Genomic DNA, 21002 nt, shown 5'->3' with positions numbered 1-21002 from the left:
GTAGAGATAGACAAGGCATTTGTTCCAAATTCCTCATTCGTAAAAATATTATTAGAAACTTTGCTGTTGGATTTAATTTATATGACGCTATTGATAATTTTTGAATACCAAACAAGAAATTAGAAATTATTCTTACAGTTCTTTTCCCAGTAGCGCATACTACTTAAAAAATAGCAAAGAAACTTCTAAAAATTCCTAGTTATTTATTAACACGAAAGTGTTTAGAAGGTCTACCAACTGATTCACTGAAAATGCTGAATGCAGGTGAAGGATTCGGATTCGTCTTAGATTCCACAAATATTGCATGTTTCATTCTCTACATCCGATTTTCTTCAAATTTTAGCTACTTTCGGATCCACAAACTTTCGGCTGTGTTCGTGCGTGCGCTTTGAGGTCGCTATCTGATAGATCTCTAAGGTAGCAATGCTAAATCCGCTTATAATAGTCGTAACTAGTTGGTACTCCCTTTGCCATGCCCACAAAACGATCAGTTCTGTCACTTGCCTATTATGAATTACAACCAATGAATATTTTTTTCATGGAGTCACATCCATCAATTTTTAAAATATTTCGCGCACGAAAATGGTTATATGACCTCTATAGCGATAACTTTCTCTAAGAGCCCATGTAGCCGCGAAAAGTTTTTGTAAACCATTTATATTTCTCAGATTTTTTAAATTAAGCGCAGAATAGCCCAACGGCTAAGAAATACTGGGTTAAAATGTGCCACAAATGGCAAATGTAGATGTTGTAGTTTTATACGATTTTTTTTTTAAATAATGAAAGATCAACTTAAGATCAAATTAGAAAAACTTCAAGGAACTTTAAAAAAGCGTTAGGCTAATCACCCCCTCAGAAATCCAGATAGATTAACGAAACCAACGCAAGTGAACAAGGAAAAAAAATTTAAAAAAATAGTAACGCTTAGGGATCCAATAATTTACAGTTCTTCCTCTTTCCTAATTGCAACCGTATTTTTGGCCCATTTTTTTGGTATTACTGATTTTGAAGACCATAGTTCCCGTTTACTGTGATTTATCGCTGCCTTCATTTTTTCCTCTGGTATTCTAAGGGAGACTATTTAAAGATCGCTGTCAGGCTGATCACACAAAACCCAGTTTTTCTTAAAGAAAGTCATACATATTTTTGGAATAATTTACTGCTTATTTGGCCACAATTTTTGTCACTTTAGCTGCATTAACATTATTTTGAATTTCTGCAAATCATCAGAATTAGTATTTTCCAGGCGCTTTGGCATATTTTATAAAAACTATAAGAATCGATAAATAAAAAATTACGAAGACAGCTCGTAAGGATACTAAGGCAAATGCCCTAATTTATTGGTCCTTAATAAATTTTTTTCAAAACACAGATTAACGAAACCAACGCAAGACTGAGTCTTGTCAAGGCCCTATGCTCCCGAGAGGAGTGAACAAGGAAACATAAAAAAAAAATAAATAAAAAATAAAATTTTGGATGTATTAAATTTAATAAATTTGCTTTAATCAAAATTTAATATAAAAGGTCCAAATGTTTCTTTTTTCTAAAATGGATACAAAATTGAAAATCGGCTTATCATAAACTAAGTTAACGGTTTATTAGTACGCAAAGGCGCAGAAACAAGGTTTTCAACCGACAGTCATGACCTTGATGGCATTTAACAAATTTCATACTTCGATTCTTCTTTTATTTGACAAGTCTTATAAAAAAAATAATTCCACATTTTTTGTAGCACTGCTCTCTTTCTCCAATTAGTGATGTGCGTCTTGATTTGGTTCCACTACATTTTTACGTCTCCTCCGAATGGCAGATAGTTTTTATGGCTTAAGCTTTTAATTTTTTAATTTCAAATACACTCGGTGGCTTGCCATTACCTGCTGAGGAGCCAAATGCTATTAGAAAAACCTTGTCTATCATTTAATGATTCATGCTTACAGCGGTTTTGCAGCCTGAATCCTGAATAAGAGTTACACACAAACCATTAGGCTACGGCGGTCTACCAAAATTAGTTGTGAAATCTATGTTAATAAAGTGGCATTTGTTTGGAAGCACCTAAAGAGTATCAGTACGTCTGCTAATCGAGTTGCTTGCATTTGTTTTTATTTTCAGTCTTCTTCTTCTTCTTAATTGGCGCGATTTTGGCCGAGTTAAACAAATCGCGCCAGTTGTTTCTTTCTCGTGCTAACCGGCACCAATTGGACACACCAAGTGAAGCCAAGTCCTTCTCCACCTAATCTTTCCAACGCAGAGGAGGCCTTCCTCTTCCTCTACTACCATCAGCTGGTACCGCATCGAATACTTTCAGAGTCGGAGCGTTTGTATCCATTCGGACGACATGACCCAGCCAACATAGCCACTGGATCTTTATTGGCTGCGCTATGTCTATGTTGTCAACATGTAAAGGTCCAAAAATCTTACACAGAATCTTTCTCTCAGACACTCTCGCTTCATCGGATGATGTCATCGTCCACGCTTCTGCGCCATACGTTAGGACGGGCATGGTGAGAGTCTTGTAGAGTGTTAGTTTTGTTCGTCGAGCGAGGACTTTACTGCTCAATTGCCTACTTAGTCCAAAGTAGCACATGTTGGCAAGAGAGATTCTACGTTGAATTATTTTCAGTCTACAGCCAACAGTAACAGTGAGAAGAATGAGAACACAAAGCGTGTTGCCCGAGCACGAACATTCCTATGGCAGCCGTTTCTACGTTACTGGAATGACTCGGGTTTTTCCCGACCAAGGGCTGCCGGCCCAGTAAACTAGCCCGGTCTAGTGAACAGTTTATCACAGCACGAGCCACTCGGTGCTTCTCTTCCGTCCACGTCGACTTCTGTACCAAAAGTTACGAGTTGCCGTAACAAAAATTTACGAGTTGCCATAACAGAAATTGCCGTGTCTGAACACAGTCTAATGAAACTGGCCTAATAGCAAGAAAGAGACTTGGCAGCATTGAATATAGTCAATTATACCAATTTTATGCGCGCTAGTGACGAATATTGCTGGGGAACTTTGTTGTTGCTTTCACATGCAAATTTTGCGTCAAGCGAGCAGAGCCTATCATAACAAGCAGAGAAGTAGCGAATCGAAGACGCTTTAAGATTTGGCTCTGCTTTGCCATTACTCTTTTTTAACCTTGATTAATAAATAAAAATTAATAAAACTAAAATTAAAATAAAAATATATGCAATTTCAAATTACAAAAACAAAAACAATAATTTTAAATTGAATTGCAAAGTGTAAATTAGTTCACAAGTTCCTCAAAATAATATGGATTGCACGCCATTGGGAAACGCACTGTAATAGGTAAAAAATCCTGTATTTTTCCAAAGTCAAACCGAAAATGTTTTCGTTCTTTTGCTACTAGTCTACTTTTAGGTTAAAAATTAAAAAAGAAAATATAAATTTTTCGAATTGCTTTTCTTGCAACTTTTTATACTCATCCGCCCTGGCACCCTTGCTTAATACAAAAATTTAAAAATTCAGCCCTCTTTTACCAGATTGATTTAGATTTAAAATTTTAAGAAAAATATGTTTGTAATTTGTGTGATTTATGGCAATATAAGGAGCGTATGATTGCCTTTTCTTCCTTTCTTCAGACAAAAAACAGCACCAATTAAAAAAGTGTGAGTGAAGTGAATTGACGAGATTTTTTTACTAGCATTTGTTGTTTTTTTTTTTCAGTTTAGCTGAGAATTTGCATGAAATTAATGAAATAACTGCCTTTTATTGTAAAATATGCAAAGTTAAAAAAGTGTGAATATTTAAAAAAAGTACTATTTAATATTATTAATATGCTTTCATTCATTCATTTGCAGTGAGGAAATATAAATAAAATATAATTAAAAACTTAATTGTTCAATACTTTGCTTGCTAGGAACATAGTCACCGCCATATTGCTTTTCTGTTTCAACTGTTTCGCGACATTTTGCAACGCTGCTTGATGCTTTGCTTTTCATTTGTACTTCTAAAAAAAACATGTATAACGTTTTGCAAATTTTTAGTTGAATAAAAAAAAAGTTACTTAACATCAGAAATGGAATATGACAAAGTATAAAACCTGAAGCGATGAACTTACGAGTACTTTCAAGTAACGAAAGGCATTTAGTACACACAATTTGGCAGTCAAAATTAAGTACATACATACACATACATACATACATACATACACTAAGAGTCATATGCACTAAAGAACTAGAAACATTAAAAAAATTATGAAAGTTATTTTAAATTTTTTTTTTCGCATCTTTTCACAGAAAATTACGCATTTTTAACGCATACCGAAATTTGTTTGTAATTTAGAAGAGGCGGAATTTTTTTGTTGTGAATGTGTGAGAATTTTTAAAAAACATAACTCGATTTTTTGTAAGAATTTTTCAATAAATAATAAATAAATTTTTGGTAGAATACAACACAACACATGTAACACCAATAAATTATCATATACTAGTAATTAACAATAAATGCACATTAACATTACTATAGAATTTTTTTTTTTTTTTTGATACTTTTATTTAATCAACACAACACCTACAAATGTTGTGATCTGTATGAAGGCTGTTTTTGCATGTTTTCAGTTTCAGTTTATGGTTATGATTGGAATTTTGTTTTTGGAAAAAGGGTGTTTAGTGCTAAATGCATATCTCCGGACTTTTCGAAAAGCAACTCAAGTAGATTTAGCCATTTTGAACTACAAATTGCAATTTTAAATGGATTCTAGTTTTATATTTAAACTATTAAACATTCGTAGTCTCAATTTAAGAATAAATCTGAATAAAATAAATCTTAAAGTTTTCAATGTAAAATCGAGCGATATTGATTCAAGTGCAAAACTTGTCCAAATCAGGTAATTTGCTTCATGAAAAGTCCAGAAATATGTGAGTATATATGTATGTATGTGTGTGTGTGTGATAATTTCGACTAGTTAATTTTGATAATTTATACATACATATTTACTTAAAGTGTGCATTAAATACCAACTGAAGAGAATTTTCTATGTAATTATGATGGACTGCAGTTGCTAAGCAGGTTAACTAGACTCAGTTTTTTTTTTACAATTATATACAATATTTTTACAATAACACAAAACAAGTGTTTTGAATAGTTTTTTGTTTTGTTTTTGTTTCTTTGTCGTCAAGGAATTGTTTTCGCAATAGGTAAATATATTTTCTTCTACATTTGTTTTGTTGTTTTTTTTTTTTTTATTTTGGCTCGGTATATTTTTTGCAACTAACACAGAGCGAAAAAAATTCTGAACGATTGAAATGTCGTGTGTACAGGTAGCTTTAACATATGCACGCCTTATCAGAGACTATAATTTTAGTACACCAATGTATTGTATATTCACACTAGTTTCATAAGATGTGTGTGTTTAACACCCGAGGTTTTAATGTTAAAAAATTTGGGGATTTTCCTTTGAAAGGAATAAAAATTTATTCCCATTCATTGTACTTAAATATTCGTGTTCTTACTTGCATTCTCATTATGTTATTCTTATTTTTCTTCAAATTCGTATGCGTATTTATTTTAAAATTCCTATTCATATTTATACACGTATTCACGTGCATACTCGAACACGTACACTACCTTTCTAATTCGCGTAACGTATTCGCTATCGGTTTCTGATATGCATTTGCATTCGTATCAGTATTTGAAGCCACACGCCTTCGTATTCGTATATGAACACAACACCACTGAACATCGGGCTATTCGTTTGTTCGGCATTTGATTTGTGTAATACTGTAAGATTACAGCGCTACGGCTTTAGCAATGTTACGCTTAACAGCTTTACAATTTATAGCTAAATTTTGATCGTTTACATCAAAAAAATTGCAGAGTAACACGAAATTGTCTATACTAACATGAATTTTCGGGCACAAGCAGTAACCGTATAAGTCGAAAATCATACTTTTAAGCAAAAAAACGTTTATATTATATATGCCTACATAGTATGTATACTAGAAATCTGATACTACTGATAGTCGGCCCGTTAAAATCTCATAGTTAGATGGCCTTTTTTTTTTGGTAACATTTTGCATTCGTCCGCATTACTGTAAACTAACATTTACAGTGACGTGTGGATGTAACAAATCTTATTTAGTTGTAATTTTTTTAGTATATTTCATGCTGCCTACAAAAAATTAGTTTCAAGTAAAGTCCTGCGATTGACTTTTGTATAAATCTTGGTAAATTTTTTACCGAAATGTATCAAATTCTTCAAAAAACATATGAGGATGATTTTTTATCGCGTACTCAAGTTTACTAGAAGAAGAACATCTCAAAAACAGTCATCTGAAAAGTCAAAAGTGAAAATTATGTTTTTTTTTTTAATTCCACCTTGCTGGTGTACTTTTTTTGTTTTTTGTTGCACTTAAGGTAATACATCACAATTTTCAACTAAAATATGTTAAGTTATATGTAGTGGCCATAAGCTCAGATTTGAGGGCGTATTTAAGATTTTGAGTATACAGTTTTTAACTACTCGACCGGTGCCTTAAGGGGTAACACCACTGTAGAAATTTCAAAAAATTGATTTTTTTTTTTATAAGCTTAAAAAATTCTTTGAACCTTTTAAAATACAGAACAAAAAGTTTTATACGTTACCGAAGTCTATTTCATAAATATTTTAAGCTTTTAACCAAGCGTTAGTGACTGCTACCTAACGACTTCTCCAAATTTCCAAACTTTAAACGCGTTTTTCTCAAAACACATTTTCTGAAATTGGCACGCAGCATAACTCAAACAATTTTAAATATTTTTAATCAGGTTTTTCACTACGTCTGTATAATAACCGTCTTAAGAGAAGAGCGTAGGGGATTTTCGATAGATTAATTTAAACGATTGTTATAATTATTTAAGTGCCGTTTTTTTAGTCCAAAATAGAGTTTTTTCCTTCAAATGCTTGCTAATTCCACAAAAATAAATATTTTTTAAATCCCCTACGTGTTTCTCTAGCTATTCTTATCTAGATTAAGAAAAAAAATGTTTCTTTGTTCCAGATTAAAATTTGCACCCTCTGTGCTGCGTGCCGCGGAGCTCCTTCAAGAGAAACCACATTACAAAAATGTCTCCAATGCCGCCATTTTGTAAAATTTTTCGATCAAACTTTGTAGTTTTGTATTTTAGTATATAAGTAATAACTTCCCAAATCAGAGTGATTGTTTTCCCTTTCCTTCTATACAAAAAAATTCTTTAAAAATCGTGTTTATTTTACGCGTGTCCAGTGGTGTTACCCCTTAATGTGAGCTATATGACGTGCCAAGTTTCACCACTTTTTTTTTCAATTTACGCAGTGTTATCAAAATTTTCGCTCAATAAATTCACTAACGCGGCTGGTGTGCAGAATATTTCATCTCAAATGTTTCTGACGGCTCTAGATATTTTATTTTAGCTTCAATTTAAATTTTTAAATGTAATATTTTTACTTAAGAATACTGCAAATGGAGCATCCGTCCAAAATATAATATCAATTACCAATTAATAAGCCGTTTAACCCGAAACTGAAGTAAACACGGAATTACAGATACGATCGTGGAAGCTAGTGAAGAATCCTATTGAAGCCCATTTAATGCTATAGATAGTATAACAGGTGTTATTGGTGAATGGATTGCGCTATCGAGAGATCATTAACGATTTTTTATGGCCGGAATTGGATGGTTTTAATCTGGTAAACATTTATTTTCAACAAGACGGCGCTACGTGCCACACAAGCAACGAAACCATTTAATTTCCCGCGAAAAGTTTCCGGACCGTGTTATCTCTCGAAGAGGTGATCACAATTGGCCACCGAGATCTTGTGATTTAACACCTTGTGACTTTTTTCTTTGGGGTCACGTGAAAGAGAAGGTATACGCCAACAGCCCAGGGTCAATTTAAGACCTCAAAGATGAAATTCGAGAGGCTATCAAGGACATTGGGCGGCCACTTTGCAATTCAGTTATGGAAAATTTCACGAAAAGGATATTGTCCTGTAAGCGTGGTCCTGGTGGTAATTCGCCTGATGTTATTTTCCACTATTAACAGCATACCTTAATCTGTATAATGACAAAAACATCCGATCATTTATGGTATATTAAAAAATAGCATTTTTCTGTGGAATATCAAAATAACACCTCTGTTTGGAAAACCCATATATTAAATGGCTTTTTGATGGTCAAAATCCATCACGAAAATGCACGAATAGCTTCGGAGCTCTACGGCTTATTTCATAGAAAATAATATTAAATATAATTTTTAAGGATTATTATTATAGAATAGCATAAATGATTTCATATAAGTGTATAATTTTGTTAGTTGGATATGGTGGCGTATATAATTAAGTTTTTTCTTAAGCCGACTTCGTTGGTTATTGCTTGAGACCAAAAGTACAGCGTTTTTTTTTTAGAGGTTATGTTTTCAAGTTGGCACTACTTTTTTCGTATATGGTCTTTTTGACAGCTGTCACTTGATTTATGCTCAGTTTGGTTTGCCATTTCATAATGAATAGACTTACACCTGAACAACGTTTGCAAATCGTGCAAATTTATTACGCGCGCTGCGTCCAATATTCGGTCGACATAATCGTCCATCAGAGTCACTAATTCGATTAACCATGGATCGGTTTCGCACCACGTTTGCTCTAGTGGATAATACGCATCCTCAGAGACGTCGTACAGTGCGCACCGAAGACGCTATTGCTGCTGTGGAGCAGAGTATCGAAGAAGACCCGAATGAGTCCATCCGCCATCGCGCGCAGCAATTGGAGATGTGCCCATCCACTTTATGGAAGATTTTGCGGAAGGATCTTAGTTTGCGGGCTTACAAAATCCAACTCGTGCAAGAATTGAAGCCGAACGACCATCAAGCGCGTCGCACGTTCGGTGAATGGGCCCAAAACGAGATGGCCACCGATCCCGATTTTCACAAGAAAATTTTGTTCAGCGATGAAGCTCACTTTTGGTTGAATGGGTATATCAATAAGCAAAATTGTCGCATTTGGAGTGAACATAATCCACAAGCCATTGCTGAGACGCCGTTACATCCTCAAAAAGTCACTGTTTGGTGTGCTCTATGGGCAGAGGGAATCATTGGTCCATATTTCTTTAAAAATGAAGCCGGCCATAATGTTACAGTCAATGGAGAGCGCTACAGAGCCATGATTAATGACTTTTTCGTGCCTGAATTGGACGATGTTGATGTGGACGACCTTTGGTTCCAACAAGACGGCGTTACATGCCATACAGTCAACGCAACAATCGATTTATTGGAGGAAACTTTTGGTGAGCGCATTATCTCGCGCCGTGGACCTGTGGCGTGGCCTCCAAGATCGTGCGATATAACACCGCTGGACTATTTCTTGTGGGGCTATGTGAAGTCGCTTGTCTACGCAGATAAGCACGAGACGATTGACGTCTTGGAAGAGAATATTCGGCGCGTTATTGCTGACATACGGCCCCAATTGCTGCAAAAACTGGTCGAAAATTGGGCCTCTTGGCTGGAATTTATTCGAGCCAGCCGCGGCGGCCACTTGCCCGAAATCATTTTTAAAACATAATGGCAAACCCTTATCTTTATAATAAAGCTAAATTCTTAGCCATAACATTAAATTATATACGTTTTATTTCATCTTGAAAACCTAACCTCTAAAAAAAACACCCTTTATTACTAAGACCGAAAACTAGTTTGTTGATAGGTGGTAGAGAGAAAACAATCTTTGCTACTACTGAGTCAATTCTAAAAATTCGTTCTCTAATAGAAAACTATATGCTAAATATGAATCTAAAAAATTTTAGAAATCTAAAAATTTTTCCTGATTTTATTTCTAATTTAAAATGGAACACAGAACTTACTGCCGGTATACCACGCAGTAACACACTTTGCAAAAATATTAAGCCTCACTAATAAAGAGGGCTCAAACTAAATATACAATAGTTTCTCATCCACCTTAAATATGCCTTCGGTAGTATACTTGTGTTCTGGAAGTCCCCAAATTTCCTTTATAAATAGAAGGTAATATCGAAAAATGCTTTTCGAAGAAATTATTGAGCTCGAGATCTCAGGCTGCGAAACTTGTCAATACTACCATGATAGAAAAGAGAGGTGGCTAGTAGACCAGCAAGAAACCTTTATAATTTTGAGTGGAGAAAATATTATTTGCAGTTAGTTGAGAATCGGAACGGTATGTGTGCCAAGTCAATCATATTTATACTGATCTTATAGCGTAGGCAGACGATGGCGTTTATCGGGCTGAACAACATACAGTCTGTGTCAGAAGAAAAGAACCGGTTTTTTTTCTTGTAACTTCAAGATATGTTTCGTTCTGCTTTTAGCTGCGTAATAGTCTCACTCAAGGGCTACGACGCCAGTGCTAACTCAGGTTAGTGTCGCTCGAAACTTTCCCGTAAATGCAACCAAACAAAAATTAGTGAAAAGTACGCGAAGCATTTCGAGACGATATTTTTTTGCACGCATTCGAAAGGGCCGAAATTTTCTTACGCCTCGGCTGCAAAAAAAATCGTTGTGATGTGGAATAAAGTGTACAAAAATGTTGATGACTTTTCCGAACGCGGTTTGAAGCGAGTGACGACAAAAAAGCAGGATAAAGTGATCGTCCAACTTTTTAAGCGGGAATAAGTTCTCTTCCACCAACATAAAGCAAGTCTGCAATAACAAAATTGGATGAGTTAGGTAACGAATTGATGCCTCATCCGGGATATTCTCCAGATTTAGCCCACTACAACTATCAACTATATCTGTTTTAAAATATAAATTAATGGTTTTGCAGTAAGATATAAATGACGAGATCTTCAATGGCGCAGACGCCTACTTTGAGTTCCTCGGAAAATCATGTTGGGCTTCAACAATTTGGAAAAATGTTGAATGAAATGTTACGAGCTAGAAAAAGAAACTGAATGCTCAAAAATAAACGTTTATTTTTTTTTTTTTTGTTTTCGATTTCCTAAGTCAGGTGTTTGTTATTTAAATTTTTAATTGACTATTAATACGTCCTCGTGCTAAGAGTAGTCAGCCAATAAAGCAAAGTTCTTAGGTTCAAGTTTACACTCTAGTTAAACCAAGTTAACTTAACCCCACTTTAATATAAAACTAATTTTAAAGTGCAAACCTCTTTCCAGTGGGTTTTTAAAATCTCGTTAAGTTTTTTCAGCGGTTTTTTATGAGGGCCTTTTTCATGGCAGAAATACACTCGAAGGTTTGCCATTGCCTGTCAAGTGGCGTGCGCTTTAAAAAAAATCGTACTTCATATTGGTGTTTCGCGGAGATTCGAACCTACGTACTCCGCACTCCGAATGGTAGTCACGCACCAACCCATTCGGCTACGGCGGCCGCCCCGGGCATTTAACCAGAATTTAAACTTAGTTAAAGAACAACGGAGCTCAACTAGCACCGAAAAACCGGCCCTAACTGCGGCAGGACGTCTATTTACTACCCCCACGATTTATGACATGACCTTAAGCAATTAGTTACCGCACGAATATTACGCTTGACAACATAATATTTTGCAAGCTTTATCACAACGCTTAATATTTTTAGGAACGCTTTACAAATGACAAGTACTTCAAAAGTTATTATTTTCTACAACTAATAAAGTGCCTCTGCAATGTACGTATGTATGTACGCATACGAATTATTGCATTCTCAGTCTAATTACGAGTGAATCCTAGTGAGTTTTTTGTGCACCGTTTTTTTTTTTTTTTTGCAGAAAATACATAAGTATTACAGTATAGGGCAAGAAATGCAGTATACTTTGCATTAACGACCAATTCGGTTCAAAATTTCTTACGTGACACCAATTGTGTAGTGTAGTAGGTATAGACGGCCTGTGTACGTGAGAATGGATGTGCCTGTAAGTGTACATAGAGGTGTGTGTGTAAATGTGTCTGTATTTCAATAAATAGAGAGAGAGTTAAAGATCTCGAGTGACCAATAGTTACAGAGAGACAGAGAGAGAGAGAGAGAGAGGTAGAGGCAGTGACAGTGAAAGTTTTGAGAGAGAGATAGCGTATGTTTACCGCAAATCTAGGCGTTTCACTGGCCGGTGTCGGCAATGCACCAATTTGCAGGTGATTATGATCTAAACTATTTAACTCATCATCGTCATCGGTTCTATAATTATCAATTCCATTAATGCCCAACAATGTTCTAATTCTATCGTTATTTTTCGATTTTGCCGGCGACAGCTCGAGACTTAACAAATGACGCTGATGATTCAACTGCTTCTGCAGGTGACGCGTCATTGACAATGTACTATCGCAACTACGAGTGCCGCTGCCGCCGGTTGTGCCGGCTGTTGTGGCACCACCCGAGCCATTATCATCCAGATTGTCGCGCGAATTCGCACTGCAGCCAGCCCCCGAGGCTTGTCGCGACGTTGTGGTGCGTATAGCCGCCTCTTTGGCGATCTCCGTCAAATGACACGATATAAGCAATATGGCGGCCGATCTAGCCGCACCTGTACGTGATGTAGAGACGAGTATGCCTTTCGTACCGCTACTGCCGCCACCACTTATGCCCACACCATGCCCGCCGCCAGTTGTTGCGCCACCGGAAGAAGCACGTCGATTGCCATAGGAACCGATTGAGCCGCTCGAACGGAGACTGGAACGTGATGATGGACGTCCCGATTGTACTGTCAATGGTATACCTGGAATCGGTGAAGGCATATCAGATTCAAAGGTGGACATAAGTGAGGTGTTAAATGGTAAATCGATGCAATATGCAATAGGAGATATTTGAGCATAAGACGGACAATGTGGAGGAAGCTTTTTAGTGGAAAGGAAGTATTTTCTAATATTATTTAAAATGTGCTACCTACATACAAACATATACGAGTATATAATAATGGAGGATGTTTTGTAGCGAAAAGAAAATTTTCTAACTATATATGTAAGTAATAATAAATAAAGCATTCAATTGGTCACTATTTACTAGGCTTAATGAAATCGACCTATTTTTTGGACATACCTGTATCACTGGAGTACATAATGGGTGGCGGGAGATTCGCATCGCCGAAGTTTCGTGGACGTGGGTATTTCGTCTTACTGAAAAGGTGTAATACCATACAGATCAGCCCGGCTAGCACTGCGATCCCCGTTGTAACACCCAGTAAAGTAGGTAAATCAGAATTCAGCTCCTTTAAGTCTGTAAATAAAGTGAGAAAAATACAATCTTGATGAATTTTGATTCTGTTTTTTTTTTTTCTTTTAAATATCTGAGGATCGGGTTTCCTAGGTGAGAAAATAATTAAAGATATAAGGTTGGCCAAAAACTCTTGCGGTATTTCCGCAAGCTTGTCTTTGCAAGCGCGTGGTTCTAGTTGTATTTGCCGCATCGGTTCACGCTAGAGCTTTTTGGAAAGCTCTTTTCACGTGCTAACACGTGTTTGATTAATTGTTTTTTGCTTTTAGTCGTTCGTGAGTTATAGCGTCGCAAACATGGAGCAAAATAAAGAGAAAATACGGCATATTTTACAGTACTACTACGATAAAGGCAAAAATGCATCTCACGCTGCCAATAAAATTTATGGACCCGAAACAGTTTCCATTTCCACCGCACAACGATGGTTTCAACGTTTTCATTCTGGTGCAGAGGTGATCGAAGATGCGCCACGGTCCGGAAGGCCTGTCGTCAAAAATTGCGATAAAATCGCTGAATTGATCGAAAGAGACCGGCATAGTAGCAGCCGTAGCATCGGCCAAGAGCTGGGCATGAGTCATCAAACCGTTATAAACCATTTGAAGAAGCTTGGATTCAAAAAGAAGCTCGATGTATGGGTGCCACACGACTTGACGCAAAAAAACATTTTTGCCCGTATGGATGCCTGCGAATCGCTTCTGAATCGCAACAAAATCGACCCGTTTTTGAAGCGGATGGTGACTGGCGATGAAAAGTGGGTCACTTACAATAACGTGAAGCGCAAACGGTCGTGGTCGAAAAGCGGTGAAGCTGCCCAGACAGTGGCCAAGCCTGGATTGACGGCCAGGAAGGTTCTTCTGTGTGTTTGGTGGGATTGGCAGGGAATCATCCACTATGAGCTGCTCCCCTATGGCCAAACGCTCAATTCGGACCTGTACTGCCAACAACTGGACCGCTTGAATGCAGCACTCATGCAGAAGAGGCCATCTTTGATCAACAGAGGCCGAATTGTCTTCCATCAGGACAACGCCAGGCCACACACATCTTTGGTGACGCGCCAGAAGCTCCGGGAGCTTGGATGGGAGGTTCTTTTGCATCCACCGTATAGTCCGGATCTCGCACCAAGTGATTACCACCTATTTCTGTCCATGGCGAACGAGCTTGGTAGTCGGAAGTTGTCCACAAGCGAGTCCTGTGAAAATTAGCTCTCCGAGTTTTTTGACAATAGGGAAGCGAGCTTCTATAAGAGGGGCATTATGAAGTTGGCATCTCGTTGGGAACTCGTCATCGAACAAAACGGCGCATATTTGACTTAAATCTCATTATTATAACCAATTTTATGAACAATTGAAAATTCAATAAAAATACCGCAAGACTTTTTTGACAACCTTATATATTAAATCCCATAAATTATATAATAAAATTTTCACAACATTAAATACGCTCACAGCCGGCTTAGCATGTATAGAGTTATCGAATTTCGCTTCGAGAAAAGTTTGGGGATGGCATGCACGATTCATACTGTTCGCTAAAAATACATCTCATTCGGAACCACGCACAGTTAGTATTATCTTACTAACTAGACTTGCGAAACAGTACACCTACGTACTGGGCCCTAACTTCGACCTATGTAGCTTTAGTTTGCCCTGCGGTACCGCCGTTTAAGCATTGAATCGCAGTGCCAAGCTGGCCAGTATGGCTCTTCATATATGTTTATGTCTCTGTCTACTATTCGTTAGTTGTTTGTCTTTTTTCTTTATTGCGTTGCTATTCTTTTTTCCGCAGTTCCTGTAACGCATTCGTAGACCATTCTCTCATCTTGACCCAAACAAACTTCGATTGCAGCATGTGATTTAGAATGTTGCCTGGGACTACACTCTCTAATATTATGTCTTAAATTCTCGTTCTTTCAGATACGTATCTCGGGCAGTAGAAGAAAATATGTTGCGCGTTCTCACTGTACTTCCCACCTCCCTTTTGTCGCTAGGTCGCAGCGCTTTTGCCACTCATTTATGGTTCCCTGTCTTTCCACCTTGCGCTCTTCAGCCACTATTCGCCTGTTTAGGCTTTGTCGTATACTCTACCCACTTCGGAAACCATTATAACTGGTTGAATGATACACGATATGAAAGCAACTCTAAAGGCGCTTAGTCTAAAAACTATTTCCGCCTCCTTCGCGTATGTATGTTTTTGCATCATGGCTTTCCCCCATATGGGCGCTGCATACATGAGTGTAGACTGGGTAATCTTAGCCAGGATCGCTCTTCTGCTCTGAGTGGGACCATCAATGTTGGCCATAATCCTTGACAGTGCCGCCGTCACCATAGCTAGTGCCGATACTGTAACTGGTAATTACTGGCATTTTGGTTTCGTCGATTCCGTTCAATCATTTTTCATATTAAAGAAGCACCTCGCACAGGCAGGCCTGTCGTCGAAAATGTCAATAAAATTGCAGAAATAAACGAGGTTGACTGGCATTTTATTAGTTGTCAACTAAGTGATTGCGAATTTTTTTAGAAAATCAAAGGCAATTTTTCCATGGAACTAAATATCTTTAGTCTGTGATGTATTGCCCATTTTGATCAATGACCTTTTGTCATCTTCTGGTTTTTATTAGCAAAAAACTGAACGATTTGACATCATCATTATTATTTAAATTGTTTACCATTCAAGGAGTTTTGTAAAGATCGAAACAAAAGAAATCTGATGGTGCAAGGTTAGGACATCCACCACATGTGGCAATACATCCCAACCAAGCTCCAATAATTTTTGCCGAGTGGCCAAAGATGTGTGTGGCCTTGCATTGTCATGATGGAATACAATACTTTTTCAATTTGTCAATTGGGGCTGCTTTTTTCAACTGCATTGTTTAATTTCGTTAGTTGTTTAATGTATGTAGACATCAGAATTGATCGTTCGGTTGGGTGGTAAGAGATCAAAGTAGACAATTCCTTTGTAATCCCACCAAACTGATAACAAAACCTTCTTTTGATGAATATCAGCTTTTCATATTGTTTGAGTTGGTTCACCTGGCCTGCTCCACATACTGAAAAGTGATCTCAAGGTCAAGCCTTACAAGATCCAAAAGGAACATGATCTCATACAAAAGCAGCAACAAGTCAGACTTGAGAGAGCGAAGGAGTTGCTTCGCTTCACCGGAAGCGGTCAATTTCCGAACATTGTTTGTTCTGAAGAGAAAATTTTTCAAATTGAGCAATTCTCCCAAAACGATTGAGTTATCGATTGGCCACCAGAAGGCAGCACCCCCCACATGTACGCTGTAATCGCAGATTGGTGCTTTTCAATTATTTTCATCGAACATGGCGTGATGGTGAATGCGAAATATTATCGCGAAAGTATTCTGAAGGGTGCTTTGAAGCCGTGGGCAAACATTTCGGTGGCAAACCATTGACGTTTCAACAGAACTCGGCACCATCTCACAAAGCTCGAGTTAACCAAAAATGGCTAAAAAAACAACGTTCTGAACTTCATAACATCCACACAATGACTCTCAAATTCACCAGATGCGAATCTGTTGGATTAAACTCTCTGGGCCATTATGGAGAGGAAGGTCCGAACTAAAAGACTCACTAGTCTCGAGGCGTTGAAATAAGCCATTGTCCGCGAGTGGGCCAAAATACCTGCAAGTCACATTCCGGCAGCTTGCGATTCGTTTCTGAACCATCTCAAGGTCTTAGTCAAGGCAAAACGTGGTCATGTCGAGCAAAAGTAAACTGATTCTTAATTTTGTATTGGTTGCACACATTTTTTGCTTTGAATTTGAAAATAAACTATTTTCCCTTAACTATATAACGAATGCTCGAAAATTGTTTAAATGGAAGAAAATGCGCCACACCGTCTACAAAAGCAAATTGTCAAAAATCAGTCCATCCACCTCAAACATGCACGATATTATACCAGAATTGCATGGGCTACAAAACGGCATACCCAGAATATTTTTAGTTAAAAAAAATTTTTAGACTTATTTAAAATTTGTTGAATTTTTTAAAATTTTGTGCAAAAAAAGAGGTTGTCTGTAAAGTCGGTTTACTGACGATAGTTTAACGTGATAACGTCATAAGAAAATACTGATTGAATGGTTGCATTTTTCAAAAGAAAATTTTAATTTTATTGGTTTGATAGATATTTTGTATGGATATAGAGAATGAGTTAACATTAACATAACATAATATAGTTTAACATAACATAACATAACATAACATAACATAACATAACATAACATAACATAACATAACATAACATAACATAACATAACATAACATAACATAACATAACATAACATAACATAACATAACATAACATAACATAACATAACATAACATAACATAACATAACATAACATAACATAACATAACATAACATAACATAACATAACATAACATAACATAACATAACATAACATAACATAACATAACATAACATAACATAACATAACATAACATAACATAACATATCATAACATAACATAATCACGTCAAAAAATAATAATAACATTAAAACAACAGGTATTATTAACAAACTTGGTTTTGTTTTAAATTCTTCAAGTAAATCAAATTAATAATAATCAATAAGAAGGCATATGCAAATACAAATACGTGAATTTATATATGTGCATATGCGCATATACATACACATATACGCTCACTTAAGTAGGAGAGAGCAAGATGTCGAACGTTGCCGTTCGTTTGCTTTGTTTGCTTTGTCGTTCGTTCCGCGCTTTCGCTTGCAGTTCATTCAAGGTAACGGCAATGAGCAAGGTAACACTAATGAGCAAGGTAACGACACATTTTTTCGTGCGTGCAGCCTGTTAAATCGAATTATAAGACGTAATCACGTCAAAAATTTTAAATTTTCAGCTATAAAAATTCAGTTAAAAAATCGAAATACTCCAAAACTTGGCAATATATCGCGTTGCTATTATTTTGAGCGCCACTGTGTTTTTTGCCAGATATTATATATCTTAAGACCTAGAGCTGCTCTGACAATCCGCCAGATAACGAAATGGATCGAAATAAGAACATAACAGGTGCGGTTATTAAATAATAAAATTTAAAAGAAGCCCGCATTAGGACTAATAAGCTGAACCAGCTTTACGATGCCAGTTTTACGATGAAATCGTAAATCGTTTAAAATTCAGCAGGTCCGTTGAATACCTCGCGAACAAACCTAGGTATGATGTGCCCAGTTGAGGTCAATCACAATACACAGCTTATGCGGCTAACGTCAATGCAGCAGTTAAAGAACGTCACAAAATTAAAAATCTGATCTACAACAAGTAGTCAAGTAGGTGCTGGCATTGCTACCATTAGTCAATTTTTTCTAGTCACAAAGTTAGTGATTGCTCCACCTTTTCATATGCAAAAACCCACTGTGTATACACACATACATATACATACTTATATTAATATCTTATATTGAACTTTCAAACTCACCTTTCGTACAAAAAATGCGTCGCGTTGGCTTCGTGTGACTTACGGAATGAAAACCATGTGCACATTGACATATGGCATTGTGTCGCACCTGAACACAAAGGGAATTTTCGTCGTTATACATACAAGTTTCATCGTAGAAACACTGTTCGCCCAGTTTTTTAGCTGTAATAGAAATTATTCAAAAATTAATGAATTTTAGTATTAGGAGAAACCCAATTTCTATGTATGTGCACCCTTACACTAACTACATACAAACAGGCTTTATACTAATGCAAGTACACTTACGGTCAATAAAAAAAAACACTCGCATTGAAAACTACATTATTTTTCCTGCAATTTATGTGTGCTTTGTTCACTTTCAGTGGCGTCTTGCTCGTTATAACATAAAAACCAATGAAAAAGTTATCACGGCAATAAACCTAAAAATTAGATAGAGTAATGTTTCAATTGTGCAACTGTTACAACAAAAAAAGACGAATGCAGATCCATTGGAATCGAAGATAGGATGGCATAGCCCTCGAAAGACCACCGAGGGAACGAAAAGCTTGTTGAACCGAATACTTCAAAAACATATTGTACTTTCCTTAAAATCAAAGCACTGCAAATATTTCACCATGTGGACATAGGATAATATAGGGTAAATGGCTGTCCTACTTGGACAATCAATCACAACCCATCCATTGCGATGCTATAAAGAAGAAAAAGCATAGGGAAAGTAACCAAGCAGGGAGAAAAAATGAATGAAGGAAGAAAAGGCTTTGGATTGGAGGACGACGATCAACGGTGGCCCTTTTTGGGTGTAAGGCCGAGCTCCGCCTCCTATTTATGGCGTGCGTCTTGATGTTGTTCCACAAATGGAGGGATCTACAGTTTCGAGCTGACTCCAAACGGCAAATATTTTTTATGAGGAACTTTTTCATAGCAGAAATACACTCGGAGGTTTGCCATTGCCTGCGGGGGAGCGACGGCTATTAGAAAAAACCATTTCTTCACTTGGTGTTTCACGGAGTTTCGAACCTACATAAGTCTTCCGAATGTTAGTCACGCACCAACCCATTCAGCTACAGCGGCCGCCGGTGGCTAATTACATTTGTATTAACCGCTTCATGTTCGTAATAAAATCACTATAACTCACCTGCTATATCCGCAGGTGTTCTAAAAAATTGAGATCTCAGATGTCTGAATCTTATCGCAACGAGAACAGGGCAACTAAGAAGAAGGTACCACCTCATACCCCAGACAGCTTATGTAGAAAGGACTTGAAGCAATGCCAAGTCTCACTGCATGGATATCTAACGTACAATGACCGGTAGAGATACCCACCAAATTCGAGAACAGCGGCTTTATTAGGTTTAGAAATTCCCTCGAGCGCTACTGATTTTTCACTCAACCGGAATGCACTGATAATATTAATATTAAAAACAAATTCTTGTCCTTTTATTGGCAGTTAACACAAAAATAATGCAGTAATGCGACCTTTTTCCGGACACTATCTTTAGTGTAGTGCGATTTTATGAACCGCTAGTGTACATACATACAAGTCCATATATACAATTTCATTTGCCAGCCCCGCCTACTTACGCTTGTCGCAACCTTTGGTTAGTCCAAGCTGTACTGGATAGTTTTTTTCACAGCCGCAGGTTTTTGTCTCCTTTTCACACGTGACATGCAATAGTGAAGTTTCGCACGTCAAGTTGCTGAAGCAGGGAGCACCGATGTATTTACCTTTTGCTGAAATGAAATGTGAGAAAATCAGAAATACATATGTATGTGTGTGTGCATATTGGAAAATAAATTAATCACATTTAAAAAAAAAATAGAATGGAAACTTAACCGTAGCCCACAAAAGTCTGATATTTCGAAAGCAAGACATTGAAAATTAAGCCACAGGGGAGCGATTTCATGTCAAGTGTCAAGTGATCCAAGCATTTTGGACAAGGTCTTAAATTTTTCTGAAAATTGGTTTATTTGCAAACTGGATACGAGTACTTTATAATATGAAATGAATTAGAAGAAATTGGAAAAAATATGAGATTTATTCAATAAAAAAAATTGTGGTATGCAGTTTTTTAAAGTCAAATATCTTCGGTACTTTTTACATTTTTATAATTTTTTTTAGTATTCGTATTAAGTATTAGTATATTTTTATATTTTTAGTATTAAACATTGTGATCTTCTTTGCCGTCTTGACTCTCGGCTTTGGCGTATCTCTTGGAGCCACTCACTTCTTCCTTTCCTTCGCATTAATGGTAAAGTACCATTTGTCATCTCCCGTGAAGATTGGGTACAAAAAGCGCTGTTTATGACCGCCTGTTGCTCGCTGGCGGGCGAGATGCTTAGAAGTAAATTGAAGGCGACTTTCTTTGTTTTTTCGTTGAGCTCGTGAGGCTCCCAATTTTTCGATAAAACCCAATGAATGAAGG

The 21002-nt window shown here is 36.8% G+C and overlaps 1 protein-coding gene across 2 annotated transcripts in view; it reads right to left on the bottom strand.

The window, feature by feature from the left end:
- Nucleotides 1–21002, bottom strand: part of LOC129241354 (uncharacterized) — an 88398-nt gene that overhangs the window by 9577 nt on the left and 57819 nt on the right. Inside the window, exons 3-6 of one of the 2 annotated variants that reach the window (XM_054877618.1) lie at nucleotides 20161–20310; nucleotides 18580–18741; nucleotides 12956–13132; nucleotides 12444–12635 (exon numbers count right to left, since the gene is read on the bottom strand). In XM_054877618.1, the coding sequence (XP_054733593.1) occupies nucleotides 12444–12635; nucleotides 12956–13132; nucleotides 18580–18741; nucleotides 20161–20310 (681 nt within the window). The remainder of the gene's footprint in view (nucleotides 1–12443; nucleotides 12636–12955; nucleotides 13133–18579; nucleotides 18742–20160; nucleotides 20311–21002) is intronic. The other variant, XM_054877619.1, reaches the window with a different exon arrangement.

Source organism: Anastrepha obliqua, chromosome 3, assembly GCF_027943255.1.
Source record: "Anastrepha obliqua isolate idAnaObli1 chromosome 3, idAnaObli1_1.0, whole genome shotgun sequence".
Taxonomy (NCBI): Eukaryota; Metazoa; Arthropoda; class Insecta; order Diptera; family Tephritidae; genus Anastrepha; species Anastrepha obliqua.
The sequence above is the reverse complement of the archived record's forward strand: the minus strand, read 5'-3'. Positions and strand labels throughout refer to the sequence as shown.